General features: G+C 38.5%; 1 protein-coding gene across 3 annotated transcripts in view; it reads left to right on the forward strand.

Moving 5' to 3' along the window:
• The window catches only part of LOC139946265 (HEAT repeat-containing protein 5B-like), a 57,448-nt gene that overhangs the window by 14,394 nt on the left and 19,296 nt on the right, over positions 1 to 23,758 (forward strand). For all 3 annotated transcript variants that reach the window (XM_071943898.1, XM_071943889.1, XM_071943905.1), the window contains 13 exons: positions 9,177 to 9,379; positions 10,689 to 10,900; positions 12,539 to 12,647; positions 13,228 to 13,377; positions 13,888 to 14,056; positions 15,024 to 15,175; positions 16,029 to 16,278; positions 16,972 to 17,115; positions 17,863 to 18,113; positions 20,131 to 20,242; positions 20,956 to 21,108; positions 21,704 to 21,803; positions 22,644 to 22,753. In XM_071943898.1, the coding sequence (XP_071799999.1) occupies positions 9,254 to 9,379; positions 10,689 to 10,900; positions 12,539 to 12,647; positions 13,228 to 13,377; positions 13,888 to 14,056; positions 15,024 to 15,175; positions 16,029 to 16,278; positions 16,972 to 17,115; positions 17,863 to 18,113; positions 20,131 to 20,242; positions 20,956 to 21,108; positions 21,704 to 21,803; positions 22,644 to 22,753 (2,038 nt within the window). In that variant the 5' untranslated portion in view covers positions 9,177 to 9,253. The remainder of the gene's footprint in view (positions 1 to 9,176; positions 9,380 to 10,688; positions 10,901 to 12,538; positions 12,648 to 13,227; positions 13,378 to 13,887; positions 14,057 to 15,023; positions 15,176 to 16,028; positions 16,279 to 16,971; positions 17,116 to 17,862; positions 18,114 to 20,130; positions 20,243 to 20,955; positions 21,109 to 21,703; positions 21,804 to 22,643; positions 22,754 to 23,758) is intronic.

A 23,758-nucleotide genomic window follows, 5' to 3' on the forward strand; every position in this document is an offset into this window, starting at 1 on the left:
TAACTTGATTAAAAACCACAGACGTCATTGCGTTTGTACAACTCTCTGGGGAGGTTTTATGTCTAAAGTGTTTCTTTGAGCTTTATTTTCACAAAGAGTTTAATTGGGTTTTTGAACTTGTTTAGAAAGGGTGGTTACATTACAAGAGTAGAGAAAGGGTAACAAGGGAATATTATAATATTTTCATTCCACGATTTTGTTTGAAATTCTATCCATATATGGCTCTGGAAGGTTCGTCGGATAAGGTGTGACCAGGGGTTTAATAAGCTAGGCACTCTATGCATGCTGTCGAAACATTGCTCACTATGGTGCCTAAATAAGTATCTATCTTTGAAGATCGTACGGCTCATCTACATGTACATGTACATGAATTGCAATTACTTTTAAGACTTTTTGGCTGGAAAGTTAAGTACCTGGCTTATAGCCAGAGCCCAATTTCATAGAGCAGCTTAACACAAAAAGAAGTTGACCACAACTAAATTAAAGCATACATTGTACTTTTCTGCTTTTAAGCAGCTCTATACCTCTGTGAGCTGATTATCAGTACATGTACTGTACACACATTTTCAGAGCACAAACAAAATGATCAAATACAGGCCTATATGGTCTGTACTTTTGTGTTCATCAAATTGTCAGTTATTAATCCCTGAATTTTGATGGTATTCAATTAAATTTGACCTTATGGAGCCCAAAAAATTTCTCTTCATGGAATATACATGTACAGACTTAATTGTTTTTGATGTCTGATGGCATCACGCTTCAAATTTCGCTCCGAAAAAGTATTTTAAAAAAATGTTTGTAGTGAGGCTAGAGAATTGTAGGTTTCTCCCTACTTTTATTGGGAGCATCACAAAACTTAATTTGACCTGGGAGATCCTCTTAAATTCTAAGGTTAAAAGCTTCTACCCCCTACCTGCCCCACCCCAAATGCAGTGACGACATGATAGTAATAACAACACTGCCTATGGCTTTAATGTTTTGATCTCCTACATTTCAAGCTTAGAAACATTTGTATAAACAAAAGAAGTTCAAAGGGTGCAGTTTGCTAACTGCAGTACACAGGTATGTGTCCATTTGCCTACCAGTTGTATTAAAGGCAGTGGACACTATTGGTAATTACTTAAAATAATTATCACCATAAAACCTCACTTGGTAACGAGTAATGGGGAGAGGTTGATAGTATAAAAACATTGTGAGAATTGGCTCCCTCTGAAGTGACGTAGTTTTCCACGAATTTGATTTTGAGACCTCAAGTTTAGAATTTGAGGTCTTGAAATCAAGCATCTGAAAGCACACAACTTCGCGTGGTGAGGGTGTTTTTTTTCTCTCATAGTTATCTCGCAACTCCGACTACCAATCGAGCTCAAATTTTCACAGGTTTGTTATTTTATGCGTATGTTGAGATACACCAAGTGAGAAGACTGGTCTTTATCAATTACCAATAGTGTCCAATGTCTTTAAACTTGTCTGTCTTGTGCTTCATTAATACAGTCAAGGGGGTAGTCAGAGATGAAACGTGTGCGCCACATTGCTATAAAATTCCGCTGTCTTTTTAGAATGCACATAATCAAAGGGCCTGCTTGTGCATGCCCGACTCGAGTGTGTATGTTTATCATACTTGAGTCTGAATTTCCTGCCTCCATTATTAAAAATATACAGTTGTGTTTTTAAACTGGAAGTTCAAACCGCAAGGCAAATGGTGAAAACATAACAAAGCTGGCCAGGGCCCAATTTCATAGAGCTGCCTAAGCATGAAATTAAGTGAAGCACAAAACACTTGTGATTAGCATTAAGTAAAAGCTTTTCGGCTAAGCACTAATTAAAAGCTTACCAGCCAAAATACTATGTCATATATGCCAACATTTGTAACTGGTTTGCTGCTAATTTTTGCTTAGCTGACATATGGGCCATGGAGTTACCTCCAATGCCCCGGTCTTCTTTGCCAAGCTGCTGAATTTGCAAAATGAAAATGAACTTGCAAATGACTTCATTAAAGAGAAAAGCCTCCATGATGACATTTTCATCACAGAATAACTTGTTGTTTGTAACGGACAATTAGCTATTTTTTAAGTTCATGCCTGGACCTACCATATTCCTCATGGCTAGGTACTTTCCAAAAACCAAAGTACAGGCAGGTACCATCCAAACTTTTGGATAGGTATTTTTTCCCAGCATGCCTTGCTCGATCATAACCCCTGGAAGTGTAACTCCAAAATATCCAAACATAAGGGCTATTACAATTAGTCCTGTGATTGATCCGTTCTGTGTTGGGCATTAGTCGCGCACACGCTGGATGCGCTGTGTGTAATACAAGTCATAAACTTGCCTTGGTGTTCAGTGTTGAGTGAAAAAAAAAAAAGTGAATACATACATTACGCACGCGTTTCAGCATATAGAGCTTTTTGGAGCTGCACGGCGTTTCAAATTTTGCGCGTATATGATAGCCAATCAAAGACACGGATCGGAGTTTCCCTCCCAGGGGTTAAAGACGTACGCAGAGCTAGCGTGATACGGCGCACTGCCCATGGTAGCGAGGTTGGATAGGTACAGACAGAGTTTCGTGGAAGCTTGATGAACAGTGTAACCATTTGTAGAGAAGGGGGATTTGTAATCGGAAAAACTAGACTGTACATTTAGTGTCTGACTTAATTTGATAAGAACAGATTTGAAAACTTAGAAACTTTCTTCATTAGTTTTTTTCACAGAATGTCCTTTAGATAACTCAGACAATTGCTCTTGAAAAATAAATAAAAAACACAAGAAAAATTCTGCTCCTTTTAAATATATACACAGATGTGATTCATGTATGATTTATGTGCAAGTTAATGTCTCCATGTAAGACTAGTCCTAGTCCTAATCGAATTCCACTCCTTGCATATTTCATTTGCTGGTCTCTAACATGGAACCCAAGGCCAGTAGACTTCATGATTATGAATTTTGTTACAATTCAATAAACCTTGTAATACAGACATCCCTGTACATCAGTGAGATATTACACAAAATTGAGTTTATTGGTACCTACATGAAATTACGTATTTAATTATTGACCATTTATTTTGGGTTCTGCACATAATACGTTTACTCTATTGCAGTCTTTAAACAGGCAGAAGGTTATGTTGTGAAGGTATATGTATTTGTTTTTGAAGGATTACAACTTGTATGTTATTCATTAGTTTTCCAGACCTGGAATTTTATCTTTGGACATGTTGAAAGGGTAAGGCCACTTTCATTTTGCAGAGGGCACTTCCATTGGATAATCTTTAAGTCAAACTTTTGAAGGGCACCAAGGCCAAAACCAGGGGCAACAAAGGCCATGGTATCCGTGGTGTAATTCCACGCCTGGGTTTTTCATATTAAAACTAACATGTACATTTGTACATTGCCCTCGATAGTGGTAGTCAATTTTCCCATCTGTGTTTATGTTAGTGTAGTGGGCATTTTGGTGACGCAGTGTTTACAAGTTTCCCATAATTTTTGCCAAAACATTCAGTAGTTTTTAATATTAAACCTACCTATAGACCTCAATTATGGGAGTCAGTTTCCCGATATGTGTTTACGTTGTAGTATGGTGCGCATTTTTGGTGATGCAGTGTTCACAATCTTGCCTTCATGTTTGCCATAATTTGACTCCCAAAATGGCGAGCTCGGCAGACAGTCTAGGAGAGTTGTGACGTTGGTTCAAGGGGTAAATTCTGCAAACCTGTGAAAATGTCATCGGTTCATGTTTTGAGACAAATGAGAAATACTTCAAGCGTAATGTACACCGACTCCAAAATCATAAATGTTTGTGTGGGAATGAGCATTATTGCAAGGCTATGAAATATGACCACGCGACACCCTGCCTTCAGCAGTTACATTGGCTCCCGGTCAAAGAGAGAGTAACTTTCAAAGTTTTAGTTACTGTGTTTAAATGTCTTCAAGGAATAGCACCAGGCTACTTATCATCTTGCCTTGCTCTCTACCAACCACCACGCTCAAGCTTGCGATCAGCTTCTGACAACACACGCCTAACCGAACACCCAACCATCAGAACACTCTCATCTTGGTCTTGCTCTTTCCAGCGCTTTGATCTTGATGTAAAGGCACTTTAATAAATATTTAGTTGTAATGTATGTATGGTATGTACTTGTACGAAGGTGCATTATTTTGTTGACAGCCAAAATAAAATATTTTGATTCGTTTGCTGAATATTTTATTCGTGTAGAAATGTCAATATGTTTTCATTCCTGCAGCTATTTTAAATAGTAAGTAATTCCGAACTGTGACTTTGTCACTTTGTGAAAATGAAAAACTGTGTGCTGTGTACAAACCAATGCATATTGCAGGCGTGGAATTACACGGAAGCCACATCTCTGTTGCCCTAGTCTTGGCCTCAGTGCTCCTTCAAATGTTTCAGATACATGTAGACTTTAAGATTTTGTGTAAAAAAAAAAAACAATTTGCAAATTGTAATTTGACAGACAGGTCACTTCGTGATCAAGTGACAAATTGGTCCCATTTAGTCATACAGTTGGAGTATTTGAGGCTTTGCATGTTGAAGATACTCAATTGTTAATTTGTATTTGAGGACGAGATGACTCTGAAATGAGCGGATTAAATGTACTCAACACTTCAACTTTTTCCCTCGTATGACTTACATTAATAGTTCATCAGTCACTTAATACATTTCTTGAGGGGGCAGGGAGTTCTCGGAATCTCCTTAGCCTGCAGTCTTACTCTAACAAAGTCATCATCAAGAGAGGCTGTCGTCTTGTCCTTTCATTTTCCTTGCATAAAATAACAAATCTCTGCAAATTTTGACTTAAAGGCACTGGACACTTTTGGTTATTACTCAAAATGATTGTTCGCATAAAAACTTTCTCGATAACGAGTAATGGAGAGCTGTTGATAGTATAAAACATTGTGAGAAACGGCTTCCGCTGAAGTAACGTAGTTTTCGAGAATTAGAATTTTTGAGATTTAGATTTTGAGGTCTCGAAATCAAGCATCTGAAAGCACACAACTTTGTGTGACAAGGGTGTTTTTTCTTTCATTATTATCTCACAACTTCGACAACCAATTGAGTTCAAATTTTCAAAGGTATGTTATGTTATGCATATGTTGAGATACACCAAGTGAGAAGACTTGTCTTTGACAATTACCAATAGTGTCCAATGTCTTTAATTGGTCATCAAAGTTGCATGAGAATAAGGAAAGAAAAAACACCCTTGATGCAAAAGTTTGTGTTCTTTCAGATGCCTAATAAAAGGCTTCAGGCCTGAATTTTTGTAAATTTATTTGAGTGAGAAATTCCTGTCTCAAAAACTGCGTTACTTCCGAGGGAGCCCTTTCTCACAATATTTTATACTCTCAACAGCTTTCCATTGCTTGTTACCAAGTAAATGTTTTGCTAACAATTTGAGTAGTTACCAATAGTGTCCAGTGCCTTTAATATAAAGAAACTAAAAGAATAAAGGGATATTTTGGACATCAACAAAGGTTGTGTTTCCAATAATATGTACAACTAGTCTCCAACTCAAGGAATGTATCCACCCTTCTCAGTTGGTCAGAAGATTGACGACACGTTTACAAAATCAGTACACAAAGATCACAGCCTAAATACATACGCACGTCACAAACCAGTTAAGAAATGCAGATTTATGACGCTGTACAAGTACATGTATTATGAGTGTGTATGAATCATTTTTGTTTTTCCCGTCAGTGGAAACACACTGCAGTCCAAAAACATGCTGTTAATAACCCGGTCAGTTAATGCTTGTGTCTCAACACTGCCGGACATACACACACACGTAGACGATATTTATAAATTTTTCAGAGCGTTGGGAGGAAAGGCAACCTGTACTTTTGCCATATGGGGGTTGGGCTAGACGTGCAACTTGTACATTGTACATGTATACAGTATGGGTACTGTTTTAATGCACTTGTTCGTGTAGCGGCTTTTGTTAGGTTATCAGAAAATGTACTCGTAGATCTGTGTGATAAGTGTATAAAAACTAAACCTCTTATGGCAATGAAGCTCTATGATTGTACATCGTACTCTTTGTTGCATTTTAATAAACGGCACTTAAAATACGCTCTTCTTAGAAAACTAAATCACAGCGCTTACAAAAATATTTAGTACAGGAGAATAAAAATTTTGTTATGCACTCGCTGAGTGCTAAATTATTTATTCACAAATGCTTTGTGTGTGGCAACTGATGCCATTTCTGTAGCATTTGAGTATGCTTTACAAGGGAAATCATTCATTATTTTGCTACATTTTTGTTCTGGTTTCAAAAATTTGATAATTTTAGTTACATATGGCCTTTTTAATGACGTTTTATTGTAGACTTGGATTACATTCATATTTGATAATATAAGACTGTTTTCCAATTTTTTTTCTGCTATAAATGTGCATATGATTCCAACCTTTATGCGTGCATTAAGTAACTTGTCCTGAGGTCACAATGGTTGGATTGCCCGCTTGAAAGGCAATGGCTGTGGCCAACATTTTATTTCCCATGGGCTTCATGGGCTACACAGTGCTGAGACTACCTGCAGCTGCCAGCGCATATCTGAAACCAAAAAACAGGCAATCTTTTCCTGTCTGAAATCAGGATTCAGTTTCATAAACAATCATTCCTGCCAAATGATTGTGTGGTACACAAGGACATGGTTTTAAAGGAGTGGAATCTGTTACTTGCCCACCGTTCATACATGTACTTGTATACATACATGCACGTATTTAGCCATTTAAAGGGAAGGTACACGTTTGGTAGTTGTCAAATACCAGTGTTCTCACTTGGTGTATCCCATCATAACCATATAATAACAAGCCTGTGAAAATTTTAGCTTAATCGGTCATCGAAGTTGCAAGAAAATTATGAAAGCAAAATCACCCTTGTTGGACGAATTTGTGTGCTTTCAGATAGGAATAAAAGACTTCTAGCCAGAAGTCTTTTATTATTTGAGTGAGAAATCACCTCTTTCTCAAAAACTCACAGGGAGTTGTTTCCCTCAATGTTTTATACAGCTCTCCAATGCTCGTTACCAAGTCAGTTTTTAAGTTAATATTTGTTTTGAGTAATTACCAAACGTGAACCTTCCCTTTAAACCTCAATTAAGATTTATACAGGTATTGTAAACTGCTTTTCGTGTATTGTGTACTACATGTAGTAGGCCACGATGATAAACTTATTTGGGCCCAATTTTATGGCTCTGCTTACCATGGAATTCTGCGCTTGCGATGCTCTGTAAAGCACATAGTTCTATGGTCCATAAGCGCAGAATTCAATGGTACGCAGAGCCATGAAATTAGTTCTCATTCTCATTCTCATAATGTGTTTTTGTTCAAAATTACTTTAACTAAATGGGAAAGTACTCTAGGCAATTATGTACTATAATTTGTGAATATGTAAATGATCTTATAATATAGGTTTTCTTGGTCAATTTCGGCAAATGAGCAGCCAATTTAACCACCAAGCTGTTCTATTTCGCGCGAAATCGAATGCTACTGAAAAGGGTCACTCAATTTCGTTTTATGATTGGTCAAATGTAATGTTGCGTCATTCGGTTTAACAAAATAATCATTTAATTTAACAATTCATCAAAGCAGCATTCAAATTCGCAGACACTTCTTGAGGCGTGTGTGCCACGAAAAAGAATGGCGATACTCTAAATTGAACAGAGTGCTACAGGAATTTGAATCAACTAAAAACGAAATTGAATAGCCGAATTCTGAATTTTAAACACAGTAACAACTGGAGAGGCAAAATAGCTTCAACTCGAATGCATGAAAATGAAATTGGCTGCTCATTTTTTTAATTTGACAGAGAAAACCATATTATAAATGCAAACGAACGCCAATGATGTAAAATCACACTTGTTAGACATTCTCTTCATATTGCACATCTTTAAGTCTTTCTATCGCGCTCTAATCGTGCTCTAAACCATGCCCCCCTCCCTCATCATGCAGTTTCGATGTCTCTCAGGTGCTATGATTTGAGCCTGATCCCAATCTATGACATGGTCTAAATCGGTGGAGTGTTTGACAATGGCAGATTTGTCATATTCCCCTCTGCGGCCGTGTGCTTTATGTTCTTTTAGCCTGGTAGTGCGGTCTCTACCAGTCTCGCCAATGTACACTTTACCACAAGAACGAGGTGGTAAAGTGTACATTGGCGAGACTGGTAGAGACCGCACTACCAGGCTAAAAGAACATAAAGCACACGGCCGCAGAGGGGAATATGACAAATCTGCCATTGTCAGAAATTGCCCTCACCCAGAAATAAATCAAATTTCAAAAGTGTGGGCTTGTTCGTGATTTTCCTCTGGTCCAACCACTTTGCAGAATCGATTATATCAAAACAACCTCAGCTTTGGCGTGTGCAAACGCATGAACTGGGTAGTGTGCAGTAGCATGAGCTGTGTTAAATCTCAAGGGTGGCACAACGAGTCAGCCTGTTCCTCTGAGATCGGTTGATTATCTCAGGGTTTCTCTCTTTCCCTCTCTCTCTCGCTTCAGTCGGCAGGACTGTAAAATGTCAACATTATACGGGGTTTGTTGATTGTAAACCGTAAACTCCATCTTGGGAGAAGACATTAACAAACCTCAACCTTTGTAGGTAAAAAAAAATGGGTTCTTGGGATATACATGTACTGGCCACTCAAGGAGATGTTTTTGTTTCTCTTCTTTTGAAGCAGGATCAGTTTTTATTACAAATGAATACAGAACCTTGTGATTTCATTTTACTTTTAAGTAACACGCGTTAAATACTTGGTAAGTGCTCATGCTTAACTCAGGGATAAACAGCCCGGGAAGATTTTTGCCAGCGATGATCATTCTTGTTTTTCCATCTTTCATAATTACCACACAAGTAAATGTTATTCACTATACTTTGATGCTGTCTGATGATGCATCATGTTTCAAATTTTGTTCTGAATGAATATCAAATGAAATTGTATTTCACTTTATTTTAACACAAGGTTAGAGAATTGCAATTTTTCCCCACTTTCATGAGGACTCTATTAAGAAAAAGAGTGTATATATCATAAACAAATTAATTTGACACTGGAGACCCTTTTTTTGCAATATTTTTGCTTAAGCTTAAGTTGGTTGTTAAGTTAGGCTGTATTTCCTTCAAAGGTCTAAACCTGTTTGTCTGCTTAGTTTGCTTTTGTTTATTGTATATTTTCAGAAATCACACTGGGTAGTACACATAGCACCGACGACAGCACAGACCAAGTGGGTTACGGTTCTGATGAAGAGTCTGTGATGGAGCTCTCGCACAGCCTACTGCTCAACGAGCAGGCCCTGTCTCAAATCGCAGAGTCCAAACGGCCCATCTTCATCTATGAGTGGCTGCGCTTCTTGGATAAAGTACTTGTGGCTGCACAAAAAGTAGGTCTGAAGAGCTTTTAGTAGTGGTCAAGACATTATAGATGGATTGCAATAGACGTTATCCGCCGCCATATTTAATAAATTGTGCACGCGTGAAGAGATACCACTGGCTGAGAGTCATGGGCAGCGCGTACACGCGTGCACTTTTCCCATTGTTAATACATCAAAGATTTCGGTCAATGACGTGTATTGCAACCCACCTATAGACTACAGCTGTTATTTTGTCCGAATGAATGCAACTACATGTACTGTACATGTAGAGATATAGATGGGTCTTCCATAGCAATGTCCCATTCAGTATTAAACACAAAGCATACCGTTGGTGTTTGGAACTATTCAATTGTTTTAATTCTTTATAAATATAAAAACTAACATGTGAAAATTTCATATCAAAAGGTGGTCGCGTTTTTGAGATATCGCCGAAAATTAGGAGCGTTGTGTCAACACAGACAGAATGATGCGTAATTAGAATGCACAATCTGAGAAGCCTTTCTGATAATTATGTTTCTCAGGATCAAATTTTAAGGGCATAAAAACTGAAAACATTTAACATAATCACATAAATTGGAAGTGAAATGTTTCTCAAAATGCGTTTTACTATCGAAGCCTGCTGTAGGCTTCTAACCAAAAGTTTTTTATTCCCATTAAGTTTTGGAGGGATTACCAATTGTTTATCTTCCCTTTAAGGTAAAGTAACCCGAAGCTGGCTATTTTGTTGGTTTATCAGTATACATATTCTGTGCCTACTGGCTTTATGAAATTACTTGCTGGGCTGTATTTCATGAAGCTGTTATTAACCAAGTAATGCTGAAAGATGTGTGTACAAGCAATCCACTGTGGGTGAAATCGCATGAATTTCGGAAGACCAGACAACGATATTTTCAAAATCAAATTATTCCACCAGTTATTAATATTAATCTCAATGTGATTGACATGACAGTTTGCCTATTTCTGCTAAGCAAGATATTTCTATGCTGAGCAATATTTTTTGCTTACCAGTTTAATGAATATGGGCAATGGACCAACGTCAGAGACCTTATCGCAAATACTCTCGGTACACACGCTTTTGACTAGGAAAGAGGTGCATACTGGTCTAGCTAGCAGACAAGTTTAATTGCCAGCTAGACCAGCATACACCTCATTCAACAGTTGGTGCTAGCGCAATGGGTAAATGGGTATTTGCAAAAAGGTATGTGGTCACTCTTTCCAAAATGGAGCCTTGGATCATGTATATACATGTATGCCCCTTCCTTCATGGACTTTCCTGACTTTCTAAAATTAATTTTGTTTCTGTTCCTCTCTTGTAAAGTCCGACATCAAAGGGTCCCAGAAGAAACTTATTCAGCAGCTGACCAGTCAGATCTCGGAGTCTCCGGGGCCGCCAACGCGGGCCCTGCTCGGGAAATGCATCGGTACCCTCTTCAGCGTCGGGGACTCATTTGATATCATAGAGACCTCCAACTTCTGTAACGACATCATCAAGAATAAAGATGACTCGCCAAGCTTTCTACCAACCAGATTGTAAGTATGAGACCTCTGTTGGGAGCCAATTTCATAAAGCTGCTAAGCAGAAAATACTGCTCACAATTGTCTCTGCTAAGCAAACATTTACGTAGTAGGGCACCAGTCACAACAGTGTAAACTTTATGTAATTTAGACTGACGTACACAATAGAAATTTACCTGGCAAGTCTCCCATTGGATCGGATAGGTATTCCAGCGCATGCACATGGACCCTTCTGTTGGACCACCAGAATGTTCCGTTGGAAAGTTTAGAACACCAATGCGCAGATTCACTCTTGTAAGATTGCTCCTGAACTTTGTCGCAAGGATGCGGTCCAGCAGAATGTTTTGGCAGTCCAAATGGATAGTTAATGTGTGCCCACAGGAATGCTGCTTTATTATTACAGTTGTGGTCGTTTGGATATTTTGTTGAAATTCAATCTCTGAAATGACACTTTAGATTTAGCGCCATGGTCTCAAATGACTCAAAAGGTGTTATTCAAAGATTCAGGGTTAATTTTGATTTGACATTTGGATGCTATGCTTAACAGAGTCGGTGTTTAAATCATAACAAAGTGAAGCTGAAGAGAGGTGGGTGGGGGGATAAACAGACAGTATCGTCTTTGACATTCTGTGGTGTTTATTTTTACAAACCTCATTGTGAATAAAGAATGTTCTCCCTCACATACATATTTGCTTTTGGCTTCTTTTTATAGTCAGTGTTATTCAAGAAACACATTCGGCGCTTCTTCTTTCAGAAAATAAACCAAATCCATAACCAACGTGTGGAAATCACACTCATGACCTTTGATGTTGCAGAGCAGATGTCCTAGGTGGCCGTGGTACATGCAGGGTTACTCCATATTGATCTCTCTCTCTAGATACCCTGAGCAAGCGTCCTCCAGACTCATCTACAAATTCAATGCATGAGTGTATGTTTGCTGGGTGTATTTATCCCATCACAGGGCTCAAATTTTACACTGGACTGCAGGCTCAAAGCCAATGATGTTAGTTGTTTTTATTGTGTTTTTTTCTTCAATTTAACATCCTTTTCTCAAAAGAATGATGTTGAAATGTTGAGTTTGAGTCTCACAAAGACCTTTTAATTCTGCCGAGCATCACTCAGATGAATCTTCTCTTTTAGTGTTGTGTTCAGATGATGCAGTTTTAGATGATAAAAGTTTGTTCTTACTTTTATTTTAGTCTCTTCTCATTTTCATTCTGGTCTTGTAAGTAGAAACCCTGGTCCAGTAAAGATTCCAAATTCAAAAGTCCTGCGGCGTAGTAGACATGGTAGATCCCCCCCAGTTATATTTGCATCGGAGGCAAAGATAGCAATGCAAAAGTTGTTAGTTCAAACCCCACCCAAGTGATTTGCCTGTGAATTTTTGTTTCACAGAACCTTGGGGGGGGGGGGGGAAGGGTGGAAGTACCGAGTAAACAGTGCTTCATTCACATTGGTGTAAGGATACAAACAATTATATTCTTTATTCAACGCAAATATAACACTATTAAATATCATTTCAGAAAAAAAACCAGATATCTGATTCCTGGGGTTAGTGAAACACGAGTAATCGTCACGTAATCGCCCTTGGCCTTTTTTTTTACAAGAAATCTTCGCAACACATTAATCGTTAATGGTTTTTTGTGCTTTCAGGGCTGCAGTTGCCGTGCTCGGAGCTATGTATGAGAAACTGGGCCGGATGATGGGAGGCAGCTTCCCTGAGACAATCCAAGGCCTTCTGAAAGCTCTTAAGAATGCAGAGGTAAAAAATATAAAGTGTCTAGACAAGGTTTTTTGGGAGCATCCCTCCTGCATTTATTTGTGGGAAAGAATCGATTAAACTAGCAGGTGGAATTTTCAACTATACAGGCATGGTATTCTTCCTAATTTAGTCTGATTTCTGGGATTTTGTTTGCCCTTAAAAAAATCAGAACAATTGTTATTAAATAGCCTGTAATGTGTTCATCTTGGTTAGCCCTTGTACTTTGTAAAATATTCAAATTTGTTTCTAAGGACAAATATAATTTCTGATTATAGTGTTTCAGATTTCAAGAAGAAGTTGAATTTTAACTCACTAGGACTCAAATTCACAAAGAGCTTTGATTGATCTGAAGATGTATACCAACCTTGATTGCTAATAATAATTTGTTCAGTGTCATTATCATTGGTTATATTTACTCTTTGCTTGTATTGTATTACTATAAAAAAAATACTATTATGATATCTTTACTTACTGTGAGTACAAAAATAAATGTTTCATTGAATTGCATTGATAGCTGCACAGATAAGTTGTGTCAAAAATACGAAATCTCAATTCAAATCTGGTCGTTGATGATTTACAGTCAACGGGTCGTTGCGAGATCATGCTGTGTCTCCAGAGGATCATCAAGGGATTGGGCTCAGCTGCACAGTCATTCCATCGTGACATCTATAAGGCTGTACGTGGTGCATTACAGGACAGGAGTATGGCTGTCAGGTGTGCAGCCGCTAAGGTATGTACAGAGGGCGCTCTAACGATTTGAAGTCGGTAGCTCCTGTGCGTGGTTTTGACCGAGACCTCGGCTACTTTTTTTGTAGTGATGTTCGAATAGAAAGTTTTGCAAAACAAATGTCTCATGTTTAAAAATTAGCGTGCAATCAGTCACAAACAGTACACTTTATGTGTTTTTTGGCTTGTAACAGTTTGCTGGCAACAGCCAGTCTGTTTCATACAAACATTGGTTTAACGCCAATGACTATGAATTGCACCAATTAAGAAATTGTGCTACAGTAACTAGACGACAATACTTGTTCTAGTCATTGTGAAATCAGCTGTTAGCTCTGTGGTAGGATTTGAAACCCCACAACCTTTTGATTGCAATTCCTGCAGTCTAACCACTGGACCATGGTGATCAGAGTCTAATTTAATGTAAGCATTCATGATTTTCCTGACCGATAGGTTGGTAACTATGCTTAGGCTTAACTGTAAAAAGTATTTTGTTTGTTGTCTGATTTTTTTGCAGTGTATGCTAGAGATGGTAAAGGAAGGCAACTTTCTACACACTACTGAGCTTGAGAACATGGTGTCTACATGCTTCCGAGCTCTGGATGGATCCAACTACGATGTACGCAGCGCAGTGTCCAAACTACTGGGAGTACTTTTGTCTACAACTCAGACTAACATTTCAAAAGGTGAGGTATAATTATTAGGAGTGTGGCTTGAAGTGTAGTATTTGAAGGATCATCATCATGTAAGGTCAGTGTTCAGTATCTTCTGGGTTGGCCGACAAGGATAAAGACAGGTATTGGTCTTACAGAACCAGTGATATAATTGGATACATTGTATGACAGTACATGTATATCCAATGATATTTTATTTGTGTCAGTGCCCAACGATATTTTATTTGTGTCAGTGCCCAATGATATTTTATTTGTGTCAGTGTATGCATAATTTGACTGCGAAATGAATGCGAGGTCAACGGTACATCCATACTGCGCGACCGTCAGGATCTTGATGAAGGCTCAAGCCAAACTTGGCGTAATTCACAAGCCTCGAAGTATGACATCAGATGTGACTTGTTACCACTGGTCAAACTCAATAGTCTTGTGGTGTAATTTAGATCCAATGGTGTCTTTGATTTATCAACATACAACTTTGAAATAACCGACTGTACAGTGCTTTATGAGGCCGGGCCCCAATTTCATTTACCTAATAGCTACTTAGGCAAAAAAAGCAGCTAAGAACAGCACAATTATGCTTACCAGAACAATGTTACCAGCCAAAATACCATGTCATTTGTTCAATTTGTGATTGGCGTACTGCTCATTGCTGCTAAGCAGAACAATTTTAAGCAATATTTTTGGCTTGGGCAGCTCTGAAATTGGGCCCTGTTAGCTAAGAATTCAAAGTGCTTAATCGATGTCTAGTAGATGCCTAGTAGTTTACTGTTGCATGGCTTCTTTCTGGCATCACCGAACAAAGATATTGACAAAAAAGGTAGATCGCCAACATACATGTAGGACTAGATAGATCAGTTGGTAGAATGCCGTTAATCCTGAGGCTGTCGATTCAAATTCCACTCTATGCAATTTTGTCTTTCAGGTTTCAGGTTTATTTCCATACCATTTGTTAATATAATACACTCTTATCTGCTGACAGACCCTAGAGCGAAGCGCACCACTATTGAGGATGTGTACAATCTACTCTCAGTGGGCTTCATGAAGGGTACCTCTGGGTTCCTTAAAGCCGGGGGCGGGGAACAGAAAGGAGGCGGTATGATCAATCGTGAGGTCCGTGTCGGATTCACACATGTGAGTATCTTGATCAAGATTACGTTTTCATAGTACCTGCTTCTATTAATAATTGTAAAGTCTATGTCTCTCATACATTACCTGTTGCATATTAATTCCAATAAGTCTTTTTGAGATATGGTGGACACAATGCTACAACACTACAAGGTTTGGGTAAATTGTGTGTGTATACACCCAAACCAAACAGTATACTCCTATCACGTCCGCCATACCTCAAAAAGGTTTATAGTATTACCAAACAGCGCTTTCTTTGCTTAAACAATTCCCTTAAGTTTCTCAACTCCTTGGGGAGCCCAAAATCTCAATCTACAATCTGCAAACAATTTCCGAAGTTTCATTAAGTTTTTATTTATTTATATATTAATATTTTGGAAGGAGGTTTGAGAAAAGCAAGTACAGAGTTAAGCTGTTTGACCCTAAAATGGGTTGAAAGTGCAAAAAGAGGCCGATGTGTTATGTTCACGTCCATACATGTACATAGTTTGCCCCCAAAGCCTTCAATGTACACAGAAATGATCTCGTATAAGAAAGCAACTCTTTTGAGTCGGGCTGTTTTGCCAAGGAAAGGCCAAGACACTGATCCCAATACTGTCACTTATAAACACAAAATACTTGAAATATCGATTTTGTACGACCACTTCTGTTGGGTCCTAGAGTTAGAAAATAGAACAAATTCTCCTTGCTGATGACAAGTCTAAATGTTTTCACAAAACCCAGAAGATGTAACCTTTATTGTCTCTTATCTCTACAGGATTGAATGGTTGTTTATATCCAAGAAGGTTAAACAGTTAAATGTAGTGTATGTTAAAGTGAGTCATTCAAGTATTTTTGTCATCCTTGTTTTTGTCTCAAGGCATACGTAGTCTTCGTCAGGACTCTTGGGGGCCTGTGGCTGGAACGAAACCTTCAGTTGTTCCTGGAGCGCGTCTTCGACATCGTCGCCAATCCCCGCTCTACGCCGACCCACGTGGACGCTGTGTACTTACGCCGGTGTGTGACCTTCATCCTGAGATCGACCTTGGGGGATATGCTTGGGGAGAAGGCTCAAGTGTCTACCTGTAAACAGTTGTGTGTGATCATGACAAACTACATGAATTCAGTCCGTGAGTAAGACCTAGGCCAGGGCCAAGAGCTGCTAAGGCACACAATATTGCTAAACAAATTTCTGCTTAGCAAATATGAACAGGATAACAGTCACAGGTTGTACATGTGACATGGTAGTTTGGTTGGTAACCATATATTCTGGTGAGTATAATTTAGTTGTGCTTAGCTTTTTTTGTGCTTAACGCCATGTAAGCAACTCTGTGAAATTGTGCCCAAGGCTCAGGTTCATAGAGCTGCTTAAGCATCAAAAGTTGCTGAGCGCAACAAAATTAAGCTCACTAGATTAAGGTTACCAGCCAAAATACCATTATACATGTTCGAATCGGAACTTGTATCCTGCTCAGTTGTACTTGGTAGAAAAATGTTAAGCCATATATTCAGTTTATAATGCAGTAGTGGTTTACAAGGTGCTGTGGCACAAGATGCAGTGTATTCCAAACTCAAAATGATCTACTTATAGAATCAAAGGGAGACGATTCCTGTTCTCCTTGTTGGGAGGTTTCGAGGTTTCAAAGATATTACATGAGGCACTTTTTCGACGTGCTTTTTCTTTTTTTTTAGATTAAATTCTTTTAGCAGGCCCATGCCTTCCCATCTCAATGCCTTAAATTAAAATAAATGATGCAAGAGAACTGGTTAATTTATTTGACACACTTGTAACTTTGCATTTGTTACATTAATGTTGTTTCCAGGTGAGCCGAGTAGCAGCAGCAGTGGTCATTCCATCGATGCTTCAAACACTCAGCATGTCTTGATCTGTGCTCTGCAGGAACTAGGGAGTCTCGTCAAATCTCTGACGACGTGTGCCAGTTCACTGGTCACTGAGCCCAATGCTAGTAAGTTCCCTGTTGGGATAACAAACCGGACCATACCATCCTATGTGGTTTTGAATCATAGATGAGCTATTCAAGCATTGAAATATGATACCATGTGGTCATCATCTACAGGGTACACAGTCAACCCTCCTACTGTGTGACCATTCAATATTCACAGTTCACTAGTCACTGAGCCCAATGCAAGTAAGTTCCCTGTTGGGATAACAAACCATCCTATTGCCTGACCATACCATATCATAGATGAGCTATTCGAGCATTGAAATATGATACCATGTGGTCATCATACACGGTACACAGTCAACCCTCCTACTGTGTGACCATTCAATATTCACAGTTCACTAGTCACTGAGCCCAATGCTAGTAAGTTCCCTCATGTGATATCAAACCGTCCTATTGCTGGATGATACCATCCACTATGGTCTTGAATCATAGATGAACTATGCCATCATTGCAATAACATATCATGCGATAATTGCATCTACATAGTACACTCTCAACCCTCCTACTGTCTGACCATTCAATATTCATTATGGTTTTGAATGATAGATAACCTATGCCAGCCTGCAATGTGAAACACACACAGTACAGCGAACCAAATATTGTTGACTGCTGTGAGTGTTGGGAATGCTAAGGTCCGCCTTGGAGGACGAGGCATTTAACAGTTTTCAAATGCACCTGTAGATCATTATGATTTGTACTTACAATAGATAAGGTACTCCAACCCCCTGTCTTTAATCTTCGCTATAGATATGTGTGACACTGTAGCCAGCGTGCTGCTGCATCCGAGCCCTGCAGCTCGTCTAGCTGCAGCTTGGTGCCTCCGCTGCATCGCAGTGGCCCTACCGTCCCAGATGACGCCCCTCCTCGACCGCTGTACGGACAGACTGAGCAACCTGAAGAGCTCACCAGAGGCAGTGTCTGGGTACAGCTTCACTATCGCTGCGTTGCTGGGAGGGGTGAGGGACTGCCCCTTGGGGATACCCCATGCAAAGGGAAAGGTGAGCTTCAATTGCCCGTTTTTGTACTCTTATATTTAAGAGATAGTTTTTTACTAAATTATAATAACACATAATCACAGGGCTCGAACTTTGCTCCTGAAGGGGCACATCAATTTCCATCTGGTAAGGGGCACCTTTAGCTCTATGAGAAAAATGCAAACTTGTACAGGAATCTTCCACAGGGCACTAGGGCAATTACTGAGGGTGCGGTTGGTTATTTTGAGGCCTTTAATCAGTCGATAATAAACTACTTCAATTCTTGCATTTGGGAATATAAAGTGATTTGCACCACCTTGCTCGCTGTGTTTTCTGGTTGGCTGTGAAACACGGTCCTGTGGGGTTTCATAATGTATGCTGGTGAATGAAATTTGCGACACGCTGAACTAGACATCATACATACCTTTTTTTAGGGAAATGGTTCCAGACCAGGCTTACCAGACTTACCATATGTTTACCATATATTTACCGCTTACAACCCCCTCTTATGAACAGTGAACAGCAACTTAAAATATGAATCTATGAAATTTATTAGCAGTTCTTCAATTGTTTGAGAACAAATGGTTGAATTTCTAATGAGTTAATTGTTGAATTAAAAACAAAATTATATGTTTTAGAGTAATGCATTTTTATTTTACCAAGGTGTGTTATAAAACCATGGAATGACATAATACGGTCACTAGAGCATGTCTGTCTATATTCCCTTGGGTCTATGAGTGAGCAGATAAGGGTCTTATTTCCCTTGGCCTTCTACTTAGAGAAATAGGACCCCCTTCTAGTCACTCACAGTCCCTCGGGGTCCATAGATGTGCACTAGTGACCTCATCGCCAGTCAATACCTGTATTATATTTCCTGAGGAAAGACTAATCATAAAGTGCATTGACATACATCAGTATAGGACGAAAACTGAAACCCAAAAGTACATGTATAGGTCTATTTAAAGGGAAGGTATACGATTGGGAATAACTCTTAAAATGAATGGCAATAAAAACCTTTGGTTAGAAGCGTACAGCAGCATTTGATAGTATAAAGAATTACAAGAACATTTTAGAAGGACAAAGCAAATAGTAGAATGCCAAGCAGAATGATTGAAAACCCTTTGAGTGAAAAGAACATAATTTTACTTTGATGTTTAAATAGAACCTAATCCAGACTTTGAAGTAATGTGATTATGTAAAAAGATATATGTTTTTTTTGTACTGAAATTTGGATCTGAGAAAGGTTACTGTCAGGAAAGTTTCTCAGGTTGTTTATTCCTATTAGCGATTATTCTTCATATGTGTGGATATATACTTGCTCCGGATTTTCAGCAATATCTCAAAAAAGCCACCACCTTTTGAAATTAAATTTTCAGATGTTATAGTGTTAACGTGTTCATCTTAGTTTATATACATGTTGGATTAAAGGCAGTGGACACTACTGGTAATTACTCAAAATAATTATTAGCATAAAATCTTACTTTGTAAAAAGTAATGGGGAGCTGTTGATAGTATAAAACATTGTGAGAAACGGCTCCCTCTGAAGTAACAGTTTTTTTTTTTAGAAAGAAGTAATTTTCGTTGGATTTGATTTAGAGACCTCAGATTTAGAATTTGAGGTCTCGAAATCAAGCATCTGAAAGCACACAACTTTGTGTGACAAGGGTGTTTTTTCTTTCATTATTATCTCGCAAGTTCGACGACCGATTGAGCTCAAATTTTCACAGGATTGTTATTTTATGCATGTGTTGAGATACACAAACTGTACAGACTCGTCTTTGACAATTACCAATGGTGTCCAGTGTCATTTAAACAATTGAACAGTTCCAAAAACCAAAGGTACACTTTGCCTTTAACCTATTAAAAAATGTTGTTAGATCTACTCCTTACTTTGTTGAAATCTTCATTGGGGAATAATCAATTTTCCAGGTTCCCTCTATATGGATTCTAAATTTGAGTTTGTCACAATTTGTTCCAATTAAACAGCATGCATTTCATTGAAGAGTTATTTTTCTTTGGTTTCTCTATTTGTGCTTAACAGGCTATTTTCAGCATAGCGGAAGACCTATTACGAACGGCCTCACAGAACAGTCGCATGTCCCTGCACAGAACCCAGGCCAGTTGGCTCATACTTGGGGCTGTTATGACATTAGGTAAGAAAACCCGAACAAGTTCAGAAAATGAATAACCATTGATTTGAGAAATTAGCAGGTGGCATGGTAGCCATTGATTAGTTGCCTGGAGTATTGTGTCAGTTATTGAACATTTCAGTGCATACTGTTTGAAACGTTCAGACGAATTTCACTGCTCATTTTCATTTTACTGGTTCTTCTCAGAATACCAATTCCAGCATGAAGTGATTATTAGACTTAAGCCGTGGCTACTGCCATTGGCTGTAATGACAAATCAGAGAACAGGACTCTGAGGGGCTGTGGTCGTAGCCACTGTCGAAGCAATGCGTTTAGACAAGGCCTATACATTACTTCAATTACATGGGGACTGGCCAATCTTCAGGGCTTGATTTCAGAGAGCAGGGCCCAATTTTATAAAGCTGTTAAGCAGAAAATTCTGCTTAGCAAATTTCTTGGCTAAGCATGACTTGGGTACTAGTCTCAGCAATTGTATCTCAAACATTTTTTGTGTTGAACATTTTTTGTGTTGTCATAAAACCTTACTTGTCAATTTTCTTTTTAGAAACTATGAAGTCAGTCACCTTAACTATACAAGAAATTACTTTTCGGGCTGGTTACAGAATTTGCATAACAGCATGTGCTTAGCAAGAATGTATATTTAGCAGTTCTGTAAAAGTGAAATACATGTATGACTTACATAGCCTGGCTTACGTGTGTCCTCCCATCTCTCTCAGGTTCACCAGTAGTCAAAAACCACTTACCCAGGCTACTGCTGTTGTGGCGAAATGCATTCCCGAGATCCTCCAAAGAGCTAGATTCTGAGAAGGCAAGAGGGGATGCCTTCACCTGGCAGGTCACCTTAGAGGGGCGGGCTGGTGCACTGTGTGGTGAGTAGAAGTTCTCTTATATGAGTTTTGAAGGGAAGGTATACGTTTGGTAATCACTCTTAACATTTTGAACAAAATTAGAACGCAGTTTCATATTTGAAAACAGAGGAGATACTAATTCAAAATGTTTCCACAAAACCCGGAAGATGTAACCTTTTCTGCCTCTTATATTTCTACTGGATTGAATGGTTGTTTATATCCAAATAGTAAAAAAAATAAAAAAATGTGGACGCATATTAAATGGAAGGTTTACATTTGGTAACCACACTTAAAATTTACGGCAATTAACTTTTTTGGTTACAAGCTTACATCAGCTTTCAAGTGTATAAAGCATTTTGACAAGCATTTCTCTTTGAATTAACGTGGTTAAGTAACAGTAGATTCCAAAAATTTGAATCTGAGAAGCGTTATTGTCATTATTGTTTCTCAGATTGTGTAACCCTATTAGGGATTAGTCTTCCTGCGCTGACATATTTGCTGCGGATTTTTTGTTAAGAAATATTTTCTGCTAAAGTAGCTCAATGAAGTTTTACCAAAGCAGACTTCCTTGACAAAGAGATATATCTGATTCTATTTTTGTTGTTGTGTTGATCAGCAATGCAGAGTTTCATTACTCACTGTCCTGACCTGGTCACCGATGACGTCATCCGACGATGCTTAACACCGCTAGAGTGTGCTATGTCTATGCTGGCAGAGTAAGTACACAATGATATCTGAACCCTAGGTGGTGGGCAGACTTATTGGGCAAACCCTGGGGCCTGTTTTGGCAGCCCTGACCTGGGGTGCGTTTTGGAGGTCGCAATCAATAATTGCTTGGTCATTGGCCAGTGATTAATTTTTCAGAGGCCAATTCAACCGAAAAAGTTCTTGGTTTTGACTCGGGTCGTTGTACTCCACTGCCGACTAGTTGATAGGGACTAGTTTGTAATAAGAATAAAAATAATATTAATAATAACGAACATTTATATTGCACACCACCTATATATAATAAATAGGGTAGATGGCCTTCGCTTTCAATCCAAACCGGACCTTCTTCAGAGCCATAAAACAAGTACAAATAAATACATATCCATTTTATAGAAAAAGAGAGGGGAAAGGGATTAAGAAAGGACCCAGAAAGAAGCGGGAAAATAACAGCCAATCAAAGTTTCTATTTCAGAAACATTTGGTGGCTATGAACCAATGGGAGTAAAGTGGCGAGGACAAAGGATGTTTAGTATGAAAGGATGGGTTACTGGACCATAAAGGTGGTAAATGCGATAACAATGCAGGGAAACATGAAAGGGTAGAATTAGAGAGCAAGTTGCATCATGATAGCACACCACCTATAACCAGAACTTAAGATCCAAAGGAGTCTCAATAGATGATGAAAATTTTTTTCATAAGTTTGTTTTATGAGCTGAGCAGGAAGAAAAATGCTGGCCATAACTTTTTGTCTTTGATGCAAACAAAATTTGTTTTTGGATGACTCTTGGATTTTAGCTGTGACGTATTATCATAATGATTTTGTGTACCTGCTCTGTAACTTCCCATAGGATTCACTCAGTCATCAAATCCTGTGGTGCCCATCTGAAAGCCAGTGCAGCAATGGTTAGATTGAGACTGTATGAAGTGTTGAGACTACTGCCCCCAACATCATATGAAGGTAATATATCCACATAACAGGAGTAACCATAGACTGCTCCCATGTCTTTGCCCGCAAAGATAAAGGCAGGCCCAATGATTTCATTGGATACAATGATTTCATTGGATATAATGATTTCATTGGATATAATGATTTCATTGGATACAATGATTTCATTGGATACAATGATTTCATTGGATACAATGATTTAATTTGATTCAATGATTTCATTGGACACAATGATTTCAATGGATACAACGATTTCATTGGACACAACAATTTCAATGGATACAACGATTTCATTGGATACAATGATTTCATTGGATATATTGATTACATTGGATACAATGATTTCATTGGATATATTGATTACATTGGATACAACGATTTCATTGGATACAATGATTTCATTGGATATATTGATTACATTGGATACAATGATTTCATTGGATATATTGATTACATTGGATACAATGATTTCATTGGATACAATGATTTCATTGGATATATTGATTACATTGGATACAATGATTTCATTGGATATATTGATTACATTGGATACAATGATTTCATTGGATACAATGATTTCATTGGATACAATGATTTCATCGGATAAACGAGCTGTGCGCAAGCTTTCCATATCTGTGTTATGATTGGTCCGAGGTGATGTAGTGTCAGCTTGCCTCCATCCTATATCTGGACTGTTTTAAGAGAACTACTTAGCTCCCCTGAGTTATGTTTCACATTTAATAATTTGTCTTCTTGTAGTTCCTTACTGAGAGTGGCTTCTAGCTTAGGGCGGACTTGCATCACAACAAAAATACAATACAAAAATAAAAACTGCCTTGCTGAGATTTGACAGTGGAATTCACCCTCAATGAAAATGTTCTTATTAATTTTGGTTTTTTACCCATACACCAATGTGTGTTAGCACTGTATACTCAGTACTTTCCCGAGTCCTGTGAAAAAAATATCACAGGCATGTTACTCGGGTGGGATTCGAACCCTCGACCCTTGCAATTCTAG

This window comes from Asterias amurensis, chromosome 1, assembly GCF_032118995.1.
Source record: "Asterias amurensis chromosome 1, ASM3211899v1".
Taxonomy (NCBI): Eukaryota; Metazoa; Echinodermata; class Asteroidea; order Forcipulatida; family Asteriidae; genus Asterias; species Asterias amurensis.